This window comes from Thunnus maccoyii, chromosome 2 (genome assembly GCF_910596095.1).
Source record: "Thunnus maccoyii chromosome 2, fThuMac1.1, whole genome shotgun sequence".
Lineage (NCBI taxonomy): Eukaryota > Metazoa > Chordata > Actinopteri > Scombriformes > Scombridae > Thunnus > Thunnus maccoyii.
Window position 1 is genome coordinate 451953 of NC_056534.1, and position 17537 is coordinate 469489.

General features: G+C 39.9%; 1 protein-coding gene and 1 long non-coding RNA gene across 5 annotated transcripts in view; one reads left to right on the plus strand and one right to left on the minus strand.

Moving 5' to 3' along the window:
- Positions 1-17537, minus strand: part of capn8 (calpain 8) — a 25450-nt gene continuing 7913 nt past the window's right edge. The window contains exons 1-19 of one of the 3 annotated variants that reach the window (XM_042389483.1): positions 16582-16710; positions 16272-16405; positions 13203-13371; positions 12582-12665; positions 12376-12461; positions 11464-11538; positions 11174-11334; positions 7960-8129; positions 5279-5290; positions 4417-4628; positions 3947-3983; positions 3682-3747; positions 3532-3589; positions 3169-3233; positions 2843-2911; positions 1950-2028; positions 1266-1382; positions 431-489; positions 10-315 (exon numbers count right to left, since the gene is read on the minus strand). In XM_042389483.1, the coding sequence (XP_042245417.1) occupies positions 292-315; positions 431-489; positions 1266-1382; positions 1950-2028; positions 2843-2911; positions 3169-3233; positions 3532-3589; positions 3682-3747; positions 3947-3983; positions 4417-4628; positions 5279-5290; positions 7960-8129; positions 11174-11334; positions 11464-11538; positions 12376-12461; positions 12582-12665; positions 13203-13371; positions 16272-16405; positions 16582-16614 (1710 nt within the window). In that variant the 5' untranslated portion in view covers positions 16615-16710 and the 3' untranslated portion in view covers positions 10-291. Of the gene's footprint in view, positions 316-430; positions 490-1265; positions 1383-1949; positions 2029-2842; positions 2912-3168; positions 3234-3531; positions 3590-3681; positions 3748-3946; positions 3984-4416; positions 4629-5278; positions 5291-7959; positions 8130-11173; positions 11335-11463; positions 11539-12375; positions 12462-12581; positions 12666-13202; positions 13372-16271; positions 16406-16581; positions 16711-17537 lie in introns of those variants that run through there. The other 2 variants (XM_042389484.1, XM_042389482.1) reach the window with 2 other exon arrangements.
- On the plus strand, positions 12616-16630 carry LOC121881652. Of its 2 annotated transcripts, none has more exons than XR_006091880.1 (4): positions 12616-12852; positions 14468-14588; positions 15079-15196; positions 16281-16630. It is a non-coding gene; the product is annotated as an uncharacterized LOC121881652 (long non-coding RNA). The 2 variants fall into 2 exon arrangements; XR_006091886.1 differs by lacking the exon at positions 12616-12852 and adding an exon at positions 13288-13362.

Genomic DNA, 17537 nt, shown 5'->3' on the forward strand with positions numbered 1-17537 from the left:
ATCTATCAGATCAGTCTGATCAGCTGCCGCGTCCAATCAATGACTGATACCAGTGATTTAATCAATAAGTGGTATCAGTTATTGATTCATGAACCATCAGATGAGTGAACTGGATATTAAGATCATAACTGTTTATTATCATCTGCAGGATTAGTTCAGTTTATTGAAAGACTTTCAGACATGTTTGAACCTGATCAATAATCTTTATTAAGATGATGAAACGTCTCCTCGTCTCTCAGGTAACAACCCGCTGAACCATCATCTCCCAGCATGCACCTGGAGCGGCTGCGGTCAGTTGATGGCGAGGCAGAGCCACTGCAGGAAGAGAAGAAGAAGAGATGAGTGATGATGATGATGATGATGATGATGATGATGATGATGATGATGGCGGCGGCGGCGGCGGCCTGCAGGGGCAGCAGACGGTTTTTACCTGCTGCAGGTTCAGCTGGATGATCCCACGCTGCTTCTGGTCCAGACTGTGAAACATCTCTGATGAAGAAACATAAAAAAACTTTATTTAAAAACAGAAACACAATCAGCTGAATCACATTCTGAACCAATATACGATCAATAACTGATACAGAGATGAGAGAAGCAGCTGCTTCATCATCTCCAGATGTTCAGTTTGCTGTTTATTGATGATGATGATGATGATGATGATAAACTATATAGTGTCTGTGTTTATGTGTAAAACTTGTGTCTTTTATTATATTATAGTCCATTTGTATGTAAATATTTGTGTTTTTCAAATTTTTTCAAAAGTTTATTCAAAATAAATAAAGACAATGTTGTTATTTTTTATTTCTGTCAATAATTATGATCATTATTATTTATTTGATTTATGTAAATTGACTCACATGTGCAGCGTCTGTATGACATAATGTGTCACATGACGTACATGACGTGACGTACTGAAATATTTACGTTGTTGTTGAGAGTTTGATGTTTATTCTTGTTTTGTTTCCTCCAGACGGAACATGATCAGAAGATATTTTTATTTGATTCCTGACAAACTAAACTCATGAACTCAGATTCATTGTGTTGATGATTTAGATTAATTAATCATGAATAGAGTTCATTTTAATAAGAGATAAAAGAACAATTATATTAACAAATTCTTTTACTCCTCTTTTGTCAAATGAAAGTATTAAATAACGTTACAACTTATTATCTATTTATTGTTAAATGATCGTTGTTGAATAGAAGGAAACAGTTGTTGTTATGTGAGTTGTGGACGGAGGGACAGAAGAAGAACTGTGACTGACTGAAGAGCATCTCCAGACGGATCAAGCAGCCGATGAAACTGTCGAAGTCGATGGCGAAGCTCACGTCTGCGTATCGACCGACGATCTCCTGAATCACTGAAGTGTTCACCTGAAGACCTGCAAACACGAACACGTCAGAGGTTTTAACCTGCAGAGGCAGCGAGCGACCAGCAGGTGGAGACCTTCACTCATTTAACAAACAACAAACATACAGTGAGTTTAAACAGAGTCACGGACTCTGAGCCAGTTCTGACAGAAACATCCATATGATCAGTCAGAGACTCCTAGAACCTTCCTCAGGACTTTCTGAAGAACCCTAAATCCCCCAGAACCTCTTTCTAGTAGTAAAGAACCTCTTCACCACCTTGTAAAACACCTGCTTTAGTCCTCATAGAACTTAGTTAAAGAACATTTACACCCATTAAAGAACCTACAGAACCACTTTCAGAACTTCTGAAGTCTCCTCAAGGTTCAACAATTCAAAACTCCAGAACATTCTTCACAAGATCTGAAAGCTCCTCTGAACCTGTGGAACATCTGTCAGCATAACCTGAATCCTCCTCAGAGATCTCTGGTATCTACAACAAGCCTGGAACCTTCTCACGTTCCCCTGATTCACTTAAAGGAACCTGAAACATCCAGAACTTCTGATCTGAAGCAGGTTCTGCAGCAAATGAATCATACCGGCTTCACTCAGCGCTGCTCGCATCTCATGACTGCTCATCGTACCAGAACCGTCCGAGTCGTGACGCTTAAAGATCTCCTGCAACACACAGAGAAGAAGAACATCATTACATATCAACGCGCTGCATTCATTAGCGAGATTCTGATTGAGCTCGTTAAGACCCCGAGCTGATTAAGAACCAGAGATCATTAGGACCCAGAGCTCGTTATGGTCCAGTATTCATTAAGATCCTGAGCTCATGAAGACCCTAAACCTCATTAAGACCCAGAGTTCATTAAGACCCAGAGCTGGTTAAGAACCAGAGCTGGTTAAGAACCAGAGCTCGTTAAGGCTCAGAGTTCGTTAAGAACCAGAGCTGGTAAAGAACCAGAGCTGGTTAAGAACCAGAGCTCGTTAAGAACCAGAGCTCGTTAAGAACCAGAGCTCAGTAAGAACCAGAGATCATTAGGACCCAGAGCTCGTTATGGTCCAGTATTCATTAAGATCCTGAGCTCATGAAGACCCTAAACCTCATTAAGACCCAGAGTTCATTAAGACCCAGAGCTGGTTAAGAACCAGAGCTGGTTAAGAACCAGAGCTCGTTAAGGCTCAGAGTTCGTTAAGAACCAGAGCTGGTAAAGAACCAGAGCTGGTTAAGAACCAGAGCTCGTTAAGAACCAGAGCTGGTTAAGAACCAGAGCTCAGTAAGTCCTAGAGTTGGATGGAACCCTGATCTCGTCAAGGCTCAGAGCTCGTGAAGTTGGACACAAACTGTTTTTTTGCAGAATCAGACTCTGAAAGTGGTTCATTTCAGTCATTTCACCGTTACCATGGCGACGGGTGTGAAACCAGCAGGCTGCCTTTGAGCAAGAAGTGAGAATAAAACGTCAGTGACGGTTTTCTTTTGTCTCACCAGGTATCCCTGGATCTTTGTCCACAGAGCATGAAACTCCACCAGACCGAGTTTGGAGCTGCCGTCCATCTGAGAGACAGTCAAAGATCCAAACACACACCTGTCCGTCTTTCACTTCCTCTTTTACATCTTTATCTACATTTTATTATTTGTATGTCACACAGAAAGAAAAAACTTCTGAAACCATCTATAGAAACATCTCAACAACTATAAATGATATATGTTTGTATCTGTCTTTAAATGTTCTCTCAGGTGTTCAGTGTAGAACAACATCATACATACTGACTATAAATGAGTGCTTTGTGATTTAACAGGTGGAAGGATACGTCCAGCAGGCTGATGATGTTGCGGCAGGTCTGCAGACTGACACCGTCTGTTTTAACATCAGATCCTTCAAACAAACAACAGGCAGCTCAGTTCAGACATTTCCACTGCAGGTTACAGATGAAATATGGAAACAGATTCAAGGGAACAGCAGCAGGATGAAGACGCATCACTGAACTGTTAATAAACTACATAAACAGTTCATATGTTCAGAAACAGAAGCAGAAAATTATTTTAAAAACGTAAATATTCTTTACACGTTTCATGTTAACCACTCTACTGAATATCACAAACAAAGCCTTTAAAACCATTAAGATACTTTAAATTAAGCCTCTGTCATTATGTGAAGGTTTAACTGTTCTTACTCTGAGAGATCACTTTGTCCAAAACCTGTTGGAGCTCGGAGGCTGAAATTTCAGAGTCCTGTGTAAACAGAATAAAACTAAACATGAAAATGTGCCTCCAATCAGCTGCACGGCAGAAAAGTTGTTCATTTATAAATAAATTATTGTTACATTTCCAGAGATCTGGACGAAGAGACGTTTGAAGTGAGGATCCACATCGTTCTGTCCGACTTCAGGCTGCGAGGAAAAATATTAGTAATATATGTTTGGAACAAAAAAGTGACTCACAGCATTAAGTTATTATTATAAATACGAACTAATGGACATGAGTTTGCATATGTTCACAAGTTATTATCTGTTCTAATCAGTTATTATCTTGTTTGCATTGAAACAGATATTTCATGACTAGTTTGATGTGTCATGGAACAGGTGTCACCTCCTGGATGTCGGCGTTCACGTCCTCCTCCATCGGACTGAAACAAACAGAGAAAAGATAAAAAAATAAGTTGTAGAGAGACGACAAACTCTTTCATCTCTACAACCAGTCTGACCAGTACCGTATTGGCCTGAATATACCCTGATTATAAAATGACCCCTCCCTTTCCCAGCACCTGTTTCTGGGAAAATACTTTCTGAATGTAACTTACATCATAGTAAAGTTATATACTCACACACTCCTGCAGCAGTTATTATATTATATGACTGTTTGTCTTTCTGAGCTGCTGATCATCTGTAACAGTGATATTTGGCAGCTTGAAATATTCCGTTTCTTCACAAGACGCTTCGGACTCGTTACACGGAAACAGGTTAAACTAACCAAAGACTTTTAGTGCACACTCACCAGAGACAGACTTTAAGACACTAGCTAGCCTAGCAACATTAACGCTACCCTCCACCCACAGAGACCTTGTGGTGGCCTCTTTCTCGGTGAACACCCTCAGGATGAAGCTTCCTTTGCGATGCGGTTCGAAGGTGGACGGGATGATGGCGTACTCTCCAGGCGGCAGTTTGAACCGGTCACACACCTCCCTCAGGTTGATGAAGTTCTGACTACGAGCCACGGCGTTCCTCCTCAGCAGGACGTCCGGGCCCAGGTGGACGTTACTGCGACCTTTAAACTGATCACAGAAGAAGAGTGTCTGAATATATGCTGATCACAGAAGAAGAAGAGGGTCTGAATATATACTGAACACAGAAGAAGAAGAAGGTCTGAATATATACTGATCACAGAAGAAGAGTGTCTGAATATATGCTGATCACAGAAGAAGAAGGTCTGAATATATACTGATCACAGAAGAAGAAGGTCTGAATATATACTGATCACAGAAGAAGAAGGTCTGAATATATACTGATCACAGAAGAAGAAGAGTGTCTGAGGTCCTAAAGCTAAACTCAGGGCTGACAGTGAGCGGGTCATAATGACCAGATGTTTAATCTCCACTATGACTCTCCATCTGTACATAGTTCATTGTAATGGCCCTTTAAGTTTGTTTCATCTTTTTGATACTCGGATTACAAAAATCTGACAGTTTTTATTTGTACTAATAATTAATTTGTGTAGTAGTTCTTTTCTGTTAACAGTTAGTATCATGTGCTGCATGTTCTGTTTGTGTTTATGCTTCTGTACATGCTTTGTATATTTTGATGCATGTTTTCTAAGAAAGTGGTGATTTGTAACCCCACGTGAGATTTCATGACACAGAAATAAAAATTAAAAATAAAAAACTAAAACAAAACTGTGTTTGATGGAAACATCCTCTGAACTCACCTCATCTGGAACCTGGAAGAAAACAAAGAGAAACATCAAAAATACAAGAAGCTCCGCATGAAGTCAGCGATTAGTAACATGTTGATATGTAAAATCTATTGATCACAATACAATGAAACCAGGCGATTAGTACAGAAATAAATCATCATGGGGGTGTGTATTTGTATTTGTATGTTTCTGTGTGTGTGTGTATTTGTATGTTTCTGTGTGTGTATTTGTATATTTCTGTGTGTGTATTTGTATGTTTCTGTGTGTGTGTGTATTTGTATGTTTCTGTGTGTGTATTTGTATATTTCTGTGTGTGTATTTGTATGTTTCTGTGTGTGTATTGTATGTTTCTGTGTGTGTGTATTTGTGTTTGTATGTTTGTGTGTGTGTGTGTGTATTTGTAAATTTCTGTGTGTGTATCTGTATGTTTCTGTGTGTGTATTTGTATGTTTCTGTGTGTGTATCTGTATGTTTCTGTGTGTGTATTTGTATGTTTCTGTGTGTGTATTTGTATATTTCTGTGTGTGTATTTGTATGTTTCTGTGTGTGTGTATTTGTATATTTCTGTGTGTGTATTTGTATGTTTCTGTGTGTGTGTATTTGTATGTTTCTGCGTGTGTATCTGTATGTTTCTGTGTGTGTATTTGTATGTTTCTGTGTGTGTATTTGTATGTTTCTGTGTGTGTATTTGTATGTTTCTGTGTGTGTATCTGTATGTTTCTGTGTGTATTTGTATGTTTCTGTGTGTGTATTTGTATGTTTCTGTGTGTGTACTTGTGTGTTTCTGTGTGTGTGTATCTGTATGTTTCTGTGTGTGTATCTGTATGTTTCTGTGTGTGTATTTGTATGTTTCTGTGTGTGTATCTGTATGTTTCTGTGTGTATTTGTATGTTTCTGTGTGTGTATCTGTATGTTTCTGTGTGTATTTGTATGTTTCTGTGTGTGTATTTGTATATTTCTGTGTGTGTATTTGTATGTTTCTGTGTGTGTGTATTTGTATTTGTGTGTTTCTGTGTGTGTATTTGTATGTTTCTGTGTGTGTGTATTTGTATTTGTGTGTTTCTGTGTGTGTATTTGTATGTTTCTGTGTATCTGTATTTTTCTGTGTGTGTATCTGTATGTTTCTGTGTGTATTTGTATGTTTCTGTGTGTGTATTTGTATATTTCTGTGTGTGTATTTGTATGTTTCTGTGTGTGTGTGTATTTGTATGTTTCTGTGTGTGTATTTGTATATTTCTGTGTGTGTATTTGTATGTTTCTGTGTGTGTATTGTATGTTTCTGTGTGTGTGTATTTGTATTTGTATGTTTGTGTGTGTGTGTGTGTATTTGTAAATTTCTGTGTGTGTATCTGTATGTTTCTGTGTGTGTATCTGTATGTTTCTGTGTGTGTATTTGTATGTTTCTGTGTGTGTATTTGTATATTTCTGTGTGTGTATTTGTATGTTTCTGTGTGTGTATTTGTATGTTTCTGTGTGTGTATTTGTATATTTCTGTGTGTGTATTTGTATGTTTCTGTGTGTGTGTATTTGTATGTTTCTGTGTGTGTATTTGTATGTTTCTGTGTGTGTATTTGTATGTTTCTGTGTGTGTATTTGTATGTTTCTGTGTGTGTATCTGTATGTTTCTGTGTGTATTTGTATGTTTCTGTGTGTGTATTTGTATGTTTCTGTGTGTGTATTTGTATGTTTCTGTGTGTGTATTTGTATGTTTCTGTGTGTGTACTTGTGTGTTTCTGTGTGTGTGTATCTGTATGTTTCTGTGTGTGTATCTGTATGTTTCTGTGTGTGTGTATTTGTATTTGTGTGTTTCTGTGTGTGTATTTGTATGTTTCTGTGTGTGTATCTGTATGTTTCTGTGTGTATTTGTATGTTTCTGTGTGTGTATCTGTATGTTTCTGTGTGTATTTGTATGTTTCTGTGTGTGTATTTGTATATTTCTGTGTGTGTATTTGTATGTTTCTGTGTGTGTGTATTTGTATTTGTGTGTTTCTGTGTGTGTATTTGTATGTTTCTGTGTGTGTGTATTTGTATTTGTGTGTTTCTGTGTGTGTATTTGTATGTTTCTGTGTATCTGTATTTTTCTGTGTGTGTATCTGTATGTTTCTGTGTGTGTATTTGTATATTTCTGTGTGTGTATTTGTATGTTTCTGTGTGTGTGTATTTGTATGTTTCTGTGTGTATTTGTATGTTTCTGTGTGTGTATTTGTATGTTTCTGTGTGTGTATTTGTATGTTTCTGTGTGTGTACTTGTGTGTTTCTGTGTGTGTGTATCTGTATGTTTTTGTGTGTGTATCTGTATGTTTCTGTGTGTGTATTTGTATGTTTCTGCGTGTGTATCTGTATGTTTCTGTGTGTGTATTTGTATGTTTCTGTGTGTGTACTTGTGTGTTTCTGTGTGTGTATCTATGTTTCTGTGTGTGTATTTGTGTGTTTCTGTGTGTGTGTATCTGTATGTTTCTGTGTGTGTATTTGTATTTGTATGTTTCTGTGTGTGTATTTGTGTGTTTCTGTGTGTGTATTTGTGTGTTTCTGTGTGTGTACTTGTGTGTTTCTGTGTGTGTATTTGCGTGTTTCTGTGTGTGTATTTGTGTGTTTCTGTGTGTGTATTTGTGTGTTTCTGTGTGTGTGTATCTGTGTGTTTCTGTGTGTGTGTATTTGTATGTTTCTGTGTGTGTGTATTTGTGTGTTTGTACCTGGTAGATGGCAAATCCGATGGTGTTGAGGTCTCGTCCGAAGCGTCTCTCCCTGCGAGCGTCTTTCTGCATCAGACCAATCAGGACGGTGCAGCCGTCCTCGCCGTCGTGAGGGTCGTCGTCCACGTCGTCCAGCCGGATGAAGAACTGAGGATTGGAGCAGAACGTGGCTGCAGACAGAGAGGAGGTCGGTTTATATCACGTGTCTTAATGTTTCTCTTTCACAAAATCAATTTGAGACGTAAAAAGAATGAAATTAAGATTATAAAACACTAAAACTATCAGTTTGTCACTGCGGGAACATTTAAATTAGTTGAAATACTGAAGGAAGTAGAAATGGCCGTTAAATGTTCTGTTGGGTAGCACATGGCACAGAATTCACACCAGTTCAGCTGGATGCTGGTTTAGACGTCGTACTGTATGACAGGGTTCAGCCGTCAGCTTCAACCAGTTCATTCAGGATTATATGTTCTGTGTTGCAGTTTATTGGTTCATTGGTTGTTTGTGAAGAACAAATCTGCTCTGGTCGAATCGGCTGAAGTTGTGGAATTAGAACAGTTGGAATTCACACATTAAACTTATTTATGGTCTGTTAATTAGACTTCAAACAGGTGAAACCTCAGAATGTAGAGTCATGAGTTGAGGATCAAGTCTAGAGAGCATGAACCAGCAGTTCTCTCCCAATGGGAACTCTTCAACTCTGGACCAGCTGACTCGCTCATCATTACCAGATCCAGACTCCAGCTCCTCACCCCAGCACATCACACTCAGTTCTCCACAAGAAGCCGCCTCAGAGAGCAAACAAGTATTCCTACAAAACCTTCATGAACCTGCTTAAACCCTCTGTTGTACCGTTGATTTGACTCGCTGCTTCTCAGGTAACAGTCATCTCATCTGTTTATCAGGTCTCTCATACCAGCTACACAATACATAACTCTGCATCATGCATTACAATCATTCACTAGCCACAGCCTTGTGCACCAGTTTCCCTCTTGTGTCTTGTTTGTTAAATGTTGTAGTGTTTAGTACTTGTAGCTGTAGTATTAGTAATAAATGTGTAAAAGACTTTATACTCTTGCAAAATTATAATTAAGATTAATAACAATCATAATTCTAATTGACCTCTCTTGTGTGGCCAACAAGGAGGATTATTTCCCTGTTATTATACCTGCTGTAATATGAGTTATATCACTGCATGAATAATTCCATGTTGGAGTTGTTGCACAATAATAATTCACAATTACCCATAAAATCATAACGATGTTTGAGGGAAAATTCCTAAAACTGGAAAAACAGGATATTATTCATTATTTGAATGTGGAGTGATTTCTCTACCATGTATTTAACTAAGAACTTTGTTTGTTTAGGTTGTAACTGAGTGAGTCAGAGTCCTGGATCACCAGGACCTCTGAAACACATCAGGTCCTGATAATAGTACCTGTCTGGTTACCTCAGATGACCCTGTCTGTCGTCCTTTAGTCTGTTTGTTATGTTTTTGTTTATAATAATAACAATAATAATAATAATAATAATGTGTCTGTCGGTCCTGAGAGAAACTAACATCAGTTCATGTGTTTATACTGAGAGCTGATGAACACTGACAGCGGTTATAACACTGTGTTTGAAGTGTGGAGGTGATGATGAAGAGTCAGAGGAGCTGAAGTGATGAAGACCTGAAAGAGTTTAAAACTGAAATCGTTTGATGTGTTGATGAAGCGTGAAAGCAGATGAAGAGTAAGAAAGTTCATTAACATGTAACAGCTGAAAACAGTTGAAATGAAAAAACACTGAATATTTCGTTCTTTCATTTTAAAGGAAAAAATTGTTTTTAAAAGGCAGAAAATTTGCTGATTATGAAAGAAGCTCAACAGAAGCACAAATGTGAAGTTTGTGAAGTTTGTAGAGGAAACGAAGAGAAACAGCAAACACATCACGGCTAATAAAGACTGAGACGCTGCTGCGTCCACTTTAAAGCTTCTCTCTGTGTTTTATTACGTATAAACACGTTTGGACTGTTTGTGTGTTTCTCTCATTGGCTTCATGTACGATCGTTTCATGATGGCGGTTTTGGACTCGTGTTGTTGTTCAGTGTTTACTCACATTAATATTCATGTTCCTGGACATCAGCCTCATCAGCCAATCAGCTCCCTCCCTGTTCTCCTGTTTCACCTCCTCATTCTCCTCCCCTGAGCTCCTCCTCTCACCTGCACCTCCTCTCCTTACTGGTTCAGGTAGTTTTTAACTTCTGTTCAGTCTTTGATCTGGTTAGTTCCAGTTTGATCTGGTTTGATCTGGTTAGTTCCGGTTTGTTCCGGTTTGATCCGGTTAGTTCTGGTTTGTTCCGGTTTGATCCGGTTAGTTCCGGTTAGTTCCGGTTTGTTCCGGTTAGTTCCGGTTAGTTCCGGTTAGTTCTGGTTTGATCTGGTTTGTTCTGGTTAGTTCTGGTTTGATCTGGTTTGTTCTGGTTAGTTCTGGTTTGATCTGGTTTGTTCTGGTTAGTTCTGGTTTGATCTGGTTAGTTCCGGTTAGTTCCGGTTTGATCTGGTTTGTTCTGGTTAGTTCCGATTAGTTCCGGTTAGTTCCGGTTTGTTCCGGTTAGTTCCGGTTAGTTCTGGTTTGATCTGGTTAGTTCCGGTTAGTTCTGGTTTGATCTGGTTAGTTCCGGTTAGTTCTGGTTTGATCTGGTTTGTTCTGGTTAGTTCCGGTTAGTTCTGGTTTGATCTGGTTTGTTCTGGTTAGTTCCGGTTAGTTCCGGTTAGTTCTGGTTAGTTCCGGTTTGATCTGGTTAGTTCTGGTTAGTTCCGGTTAGTTCTGGTTTGATCTGGTTTGTTTCGGTTAGTTCTGGTTAGTTCTGGTTTGATCTGGTTTGATCTGGTTTGTTCCGTCAGAGATGTAGTGATTTTCTGTCCATGTTGTGCTGCTCTTCAACATTTATTGAGGTTCTGCTCACAATATGATCGATTTCGACATCATGTATAAATCAAACAACAGTAATATGATGATTGTCAGAAGTAGAGAAGACAGATTAGTACTTCCTGATTTCTTCATGTCACCTTTAAAGTGTAATGAGATTAAATATTTCGGTCATCACATGACCACTGATCTATCAGATGACGAGGACGTTGTTATCGTCGTTGTCGTCGTTGTCATGGATGTTTTGTGTTTGTTTGCTTGTTTGAATAAAGTTGTGAGTGTGAGCGGTAACGAGCCGTACCCTGGTAGTTCCTGCAGCCGCCGGCGGTGGAGCCGACCCTCCACACGCCTTCAAACTCGCTGAAGCTCCAGCGGCCGACTTCGTCGCTGGTCAGCGTGTCGGGCGTCAGGTTGCAGATGTCGAGGCGGGAAAACTGACGCAGGAAGTCGGCGTAGGACATCCTGCGGCCGGCAGAGAGCAGAAGAAGAGGAAAGTCTGAATCTACAGAATCCATCATGAAACAACTGAACAAATTATTTCCAAACCAACCAGACGACCGTCTGCGTTTCCCGTCTTTGTATCGAACCCACCAGAACTCGCCGTCGTTAGCAGAGTGATCCAGCTTCTTCTTCTCCTCCGGCTGAACTCCATCCCATTCCCTCGAACTGACAAACAGTGAAAACAGACTGTAAACAATGACAGGTCTGAAACATCTGAACACCTCCTTCTGGGCAGAAAACCACTGAGTCAAACTAACTGGTCCCACTGGGACTGTTCCCAGTGTGCAGATGGAGTCAGAGGTCCAGTGACGGGGACCTCGCTGTCACACTTACACTATCGCACTAACCTGCAGCTCTGTGCTTTGATCATGTGACTCCAGAACGACACGTAGCAGCGTCTCTATCAGCAGTAATCAGCAGGATGACGTCATCACACGTCACTGTTAATCAATAATGATGATTGATGATGCGACGGCGCTGTGGTTCAGCTCTGGTCGGGTTTAAAGATGATGGTTTGGGTTAAAATGACTTTGTTAAGGTCAGAGAAACTTGCGGTGGGTTAAAGTTACTACTTCCTTAAAGTTAGGCCGCCTTCGTCGTCATGGCAACAATAATAACCGCGGGGTTAAAGTTCAGTCTATCTAATCTGAGTCAGCTGATAAAACCTGCCTCTCCAGTCCAGATAGACATTATTTACTTTATTTTATTGTATTCATGTTGTAAAATTGTATATTTTTTATTATTATTACTATTATACTGATTTTATTTGTCTTTTAGTTTTTTATTCTATTTTTTAATCTAATTTTATTTCACTCTATTTTATTGATTGTATTACATCATCATACATCATGTTCATTATTCTATATTTGTTCTTATTATCTGTGAAGCACTTTGAACTGCACTAACCTGAACGAAAGGTACTGTACAGTTAAAGTTCGATTGATTGATTGATTGATTGATTGATTGATTGATTGACAGACAGGTGTGATGACCTGAACTCACTCGTCGCTCCAGGCTCCGGTCCACTCCACCTGACCCCAGGGGTTCCTGATCCTCAGCAGCTCCACCGGAGAACCGAAGTGACGCACCTGCAAAACGAAACCTTCATTTAACGTTTCCTCTTTCAGGGAGGAACGAGTCCTCTGAGTGACCTCTGACCTCTGACCACTCAGCTGCTCTATGTGGGATTATTTCCCAGAATGCCTCACCTGCTGTGCTGCAGTGATGGAGTAGGCGTGACCTCTGACCAGCTTCTGGCTGGTGATGGCCTCCGTCTCACTCGAGCTGGAAATCTGGAAACAAATCAAAGATAAACGGACTTGAACTGAGATTATTTGTCAAACTGCTTTTGGGGGAATTTAACTGAATAACTTTATATTCTGTACAATAAATGATTCGACCACAGACAACGTTTCTAAACAACCAGACTGCAGGCTTTTTATCGTGTACCAAGGCTAACGAGCTAAATCAGCTAACAAGGTAATGAACTACAAGGCTAAATTAGCTAATTATCTAAATGAGTTAAAACAGGTAATGAAATAAATGAGCTAATATATTAAATGAGCTAATGACAGATATGCCTTGAGTTAAATGAGCTAAAGAGCTAAAGGATGTAATATGCTAATGATCTAACAAGCTAATAAGCTAAATGAACTAAATGGCGCTTCTGGTTGGAGAGTTAGCCAACAGTTAGCTCGGCTGTGACGTAAAACGAGGAGTGTCTACCTACACCTGCCGGCCAATCAGAGAGGAGAATATTAACGTTGTGTTGGTGATAAAGTGTCTCTACGTGTCTCTGTGGTTGTGACATGAACAGTTTGAGTCTTTACGTCGATGGAGCAGCCGAGCAGCGAGCCGAGCTTCAGGGCTTTCCTCATGATGTTGAACAGGAAGGGCGGAGCTTCTTTCAGGTCGTAGCTCTCTGCGATTCCTCCGGTGAAATCCTCAAAACCCTCGATGCTTGAACCTCCGGTCAGAGCTTCATACGAGGTGTTCACCCTGCAGACAGACAGGACAGCCATAGTTTCACTCAAAAATGTATGGATGGTGTTATTTAAAGAAAGTTGTAACTAAAGCACTGATGGGAGTTGAAGTGTAAGGTGTGATTACGTGTCATTAGTTTAAGTGTGAGTTGGAGTAAATGAATGAAACTGCAGTGTATTTTTAAACACAGTAAACACTTTTAGCAATGAAACTAAATGTTTAAAGGTTCTATATGTGAGAATTATGAAGATATTTACATGTTTTGATCATTTTTTATTGCCAGTGGGTGAACTGTGGGTTCAGTCTGTGGTGTGAACAGATGTGAGATTTTGTTGGCCTTGCTTCTCTGTCGCTAATGTCAACAAACATCATCTACAACAACAAAAACAATGCTATCCAAGCAGAAAGACTGCAGATATTAGCTCTCCAGCTGATGAGAACACGTTGACTTCTCCTGAGCTCACACAGCTGAACGACATGATTCCCTCAACAAAACAAGACAACAGCGCGTTGCTCGCGGGGCCACGGCGCCTGTGCGCCGCTAGCGGCGAGCTGAAAGTCAAGATTATGATGTTAAGAAAACTGTCATTTGGAGTGAATTCAGTAACCATGGCAACATGTTTTGTTTACAACACCAGCGAGGAAGCATTTCAAATTCATTATGATTCACATCTCTGACTGGCTTTGTCTCCATAGCAACAGCAGCTGAGGCTCATGGGTAATGTAGTGTTCTTAGTCCTCCACCAAAATAACAGACATGTGATTTGTCAGAAACAAAGTGTAAATAATGTAAACTGGTGTCAGAATATCAACCTATAGGATGTCTGATGATGATGGTGGGTTAGGATGAAGGCAGCTGGATACAGTTAGAGTGTTTATTGTAGAGTGAGCAGGTAAACAGCTTTCAAGATTAAAATACATCTAAAAAGTCAACAATAACATGAGATTTATTCAAAATGAAGTATTAAAAACTGTCTGCTGTTGTTGTGGTGTGAAGAAAAATGAGGGAAGATGAAGTGAAAGTCTAGTTTGTGTTGTAGTCTGCAGAGTTTGGAGTCTTTTACCTGTTAGTGAGTCAGCTGCTTTATCTGCTGCTCTGTTTGCTTTCCAGGCTGGTCCAGTGTTTACCCAGTAAACCTTCCTCCACCCTGCTGCTAAGCACCTCCGACACACACACACAGTAACACCAGCAGCCTCCACCCTCTACAACCACTGACCTGGAGTCAGCTGAGGTGAGCGAGGTTTCACTGAGAGCCTCCGTCACAACAAACACTTTAATGTGAAACTCTGATGTGTGTTTAGGGGATCATGAGTCTGCACTGTTACAGGACGGGTTCCCAGTTTGTGTCCGTATGAGCAGTGAAAGAGGTTTTCCTCGCTGTAATCATTCCTCCTGTTCATACTGGATATAAAACATCCTTCAAATGTGCTTTCAATGGAAGTGATGGAGGCCAAAATCCGCAGTGTGTCCATTAGGGATGTGCCGAATACAAATACATTATTCAGCAAAGCATTAATAGTGTTTTTTATGAATAATTGTTTCATACAAATATTTTTAAAAGTATTTGTTTATGCAGGTCGGTTACATCGTTATCTCAGTGTCTCTCCTCTGCTCCGCTGTGACGTCTATCAGCAGGTCTCAGTGAGAGGAGTCACATCCACCTGCTGCATGACGCACATTTCCTTATTTGGACATCAGTCCTGGAGTCGGGGGTGTTACAGGTGTATAAACAGGTAGAGGTCTGTCTGCAGGGAGGTGATGATCTCAGTGTTCAGTGCAGTCGTCTCTGATCTGAGACTCCAGTCAGAGACCCGGTGTGGGGACGTCGTCCTTCATAAGGTAGTTTATTCATGAACACTTACTGTAACATTTTAATTTTCTAAAATTAAAAGTGTCATAAAAACAAAAACAGGATTTTTAAGCCTCTTTCCACTTTTATTAGAATACAAATACAAATAATTTTGCTGCCTCAACAAATACAGATCCTGGTCTCTGCACATCTCAAATATATACATATATATATATATATATATATATGTATATATATACTGTCATTTAGTGCAAAAATGCAGGTAAAAGTCTGTGTGAAGCTTCTATTCAGCTTCAGCAGTCTGAGTTAGTCATATCAAGTGGATATCTGACACATTTACAGTCTTTTTAGCATCAAATTCCCTCTTTGTGTTTCCTCGGACAGTGTTTCCCTGTTGAGCTGCAGGTGGAAGTATAGTAACAAAAAGAGGAACTTTGGCACTAAAAAGACTGTAACGTTGAAAGATATCTACTTGATTTGACTCATTTGGACGCTGAAGCTTCATATTAGCTTCAGACTGTGGATTTTGTCCTCCATCACTTCCATTGTAAGGTCATTATGAAGGGATCTTCTAATGGTCAGTATGAACAGGAGGAATGATTACAGCAGATTTAATGTTCATTTGGACTGTCTGTGTGTGTGTGTCTGTGTGTGTGTGTGTGTGTGTGTGTGTGTGTGTGTATGTATGTGTGTGTGTGTGTGTCTGTGTGTATGTGTGTGTGTGTATGTATGTGTGTGTGTGTGTGTGTGTGTGTGTGTATGTATGTGTGTGTGTGTGTGTCTGTGTGTATGTGTGTGTGTGTATGTATGTGTGTGTGTGTGTGTGTGTGTGTGTGTGTGTCTGTGTGTATGTATGTGTGTGTATGTGTGTCTGTGTGTATGTGTGTGTGTGTATGTATGTGTGTGTGTGTGTGTGTGTGTGTGTGTGTGTGTGTGTGTATGTATGTGTGTGTGTGTGTGTCTGTGTGTATGTGTGTGTGTGTATGTATGTGTGTGTGTGTGTGTGTGTGTGTGTGTGTGTCTGTGTGTATGTATGTGTGTGTATGTATGTATGTGTGTGTGTGTGTGTCTGTGTGTATGTATGTGTGTGTGTGTGTGTCTTACTTGGCGTAGGCTTTCTCCAGCAGAGCGCTCCAGAACTCTCCTCCCTCCGCTGAGTGAACAAACAGCAGCTTTCCATCTCTGGTGGGCAGCCGGTCGTCCACGACAACGTCCACCCACTCGCCGTACTGCCACAGCTACACAACACAACACAGGATGTATATATGTATATTTATATATTTTCTATTATTTCTAATATATACATTAGTTTATTGTTTGTAAGCATGAAGTTGAACTCAGTTTAAACATATAAACAGATCAATGTTTCATCCTGCTGCACACATCTGGACATAAACAATCAGCATTTAATTACAACTCTGAACTTTATTAATAATATAAAACTCATCCAGCAGGAGTCAAACCATCATGTCCCTTCATGTACGTCCTCAGTCGCTCTGCTGTTTTCATGGTGTGTTCAGGTGATCCTTGTCAGCTGGTAAAGTCAGAGACTGATGATGTGTTCAGGTGATCCTTGTCAGCTGGTAAAGTCAGAGACTGATGATGTGTTCAGGTGATCCTTGTCAGCTGGTAAAGTCAGAGACTGATGATGTGTTCAGGTGTTGTTTCCCAGGTGAATCAAATCAAATCAAATGAAGAGATTCAATGAAAAAGCTCCTGCAGGATGTAAACACTGACTCCAGACTGTTTGGACGTGTTGCTGCATCAAGTTGAGCAGCTGCAGCATCAGTTTATGTGAAATAATGAAAAGGGAGTTAAAAGGAGTTGAAGCGAAGCCGCTGAATGAAACTGAAGCGTTAACAGGAAGTGTTCGTCACATTTAGCTGCTCTGACTCATAAACTCAAGAGATCATTCAACTTTCTTCTGGTAAACTGGGAGATTTCTGACTTTACGAGCTGAGGAAGAGCACCCGAACACACCATCATCCTGCGGAGGATCACAACCTACATAAATCCCTTGTGATGTCACTTCCTGTGCAGGCGGGACAAATAGTTTCCATCATGTGTTGAGAACAATCGACTCTCAGAAAACTGCTGATGTTTCACATGTGAGTCAAACTGCAGCCGAAAGATCAAGAAACGATCAAACTGATCATCAATCAATAACTGAGACGACGTAGAAACGACTTCACTGACCAGTGAAAACCATCAATCTCCCAATGTAAAGACACAGCAACATACAAATACTCCATTACAGTAAAAGTACATCAGTATTATGAGCTCGATGTAGTTAAAGTATTGCAGTAAAAGTACATAAGTATTATGAGTTTGATGTAGTTAAAGTATTACAGTAAAAGTACATAAGTATTA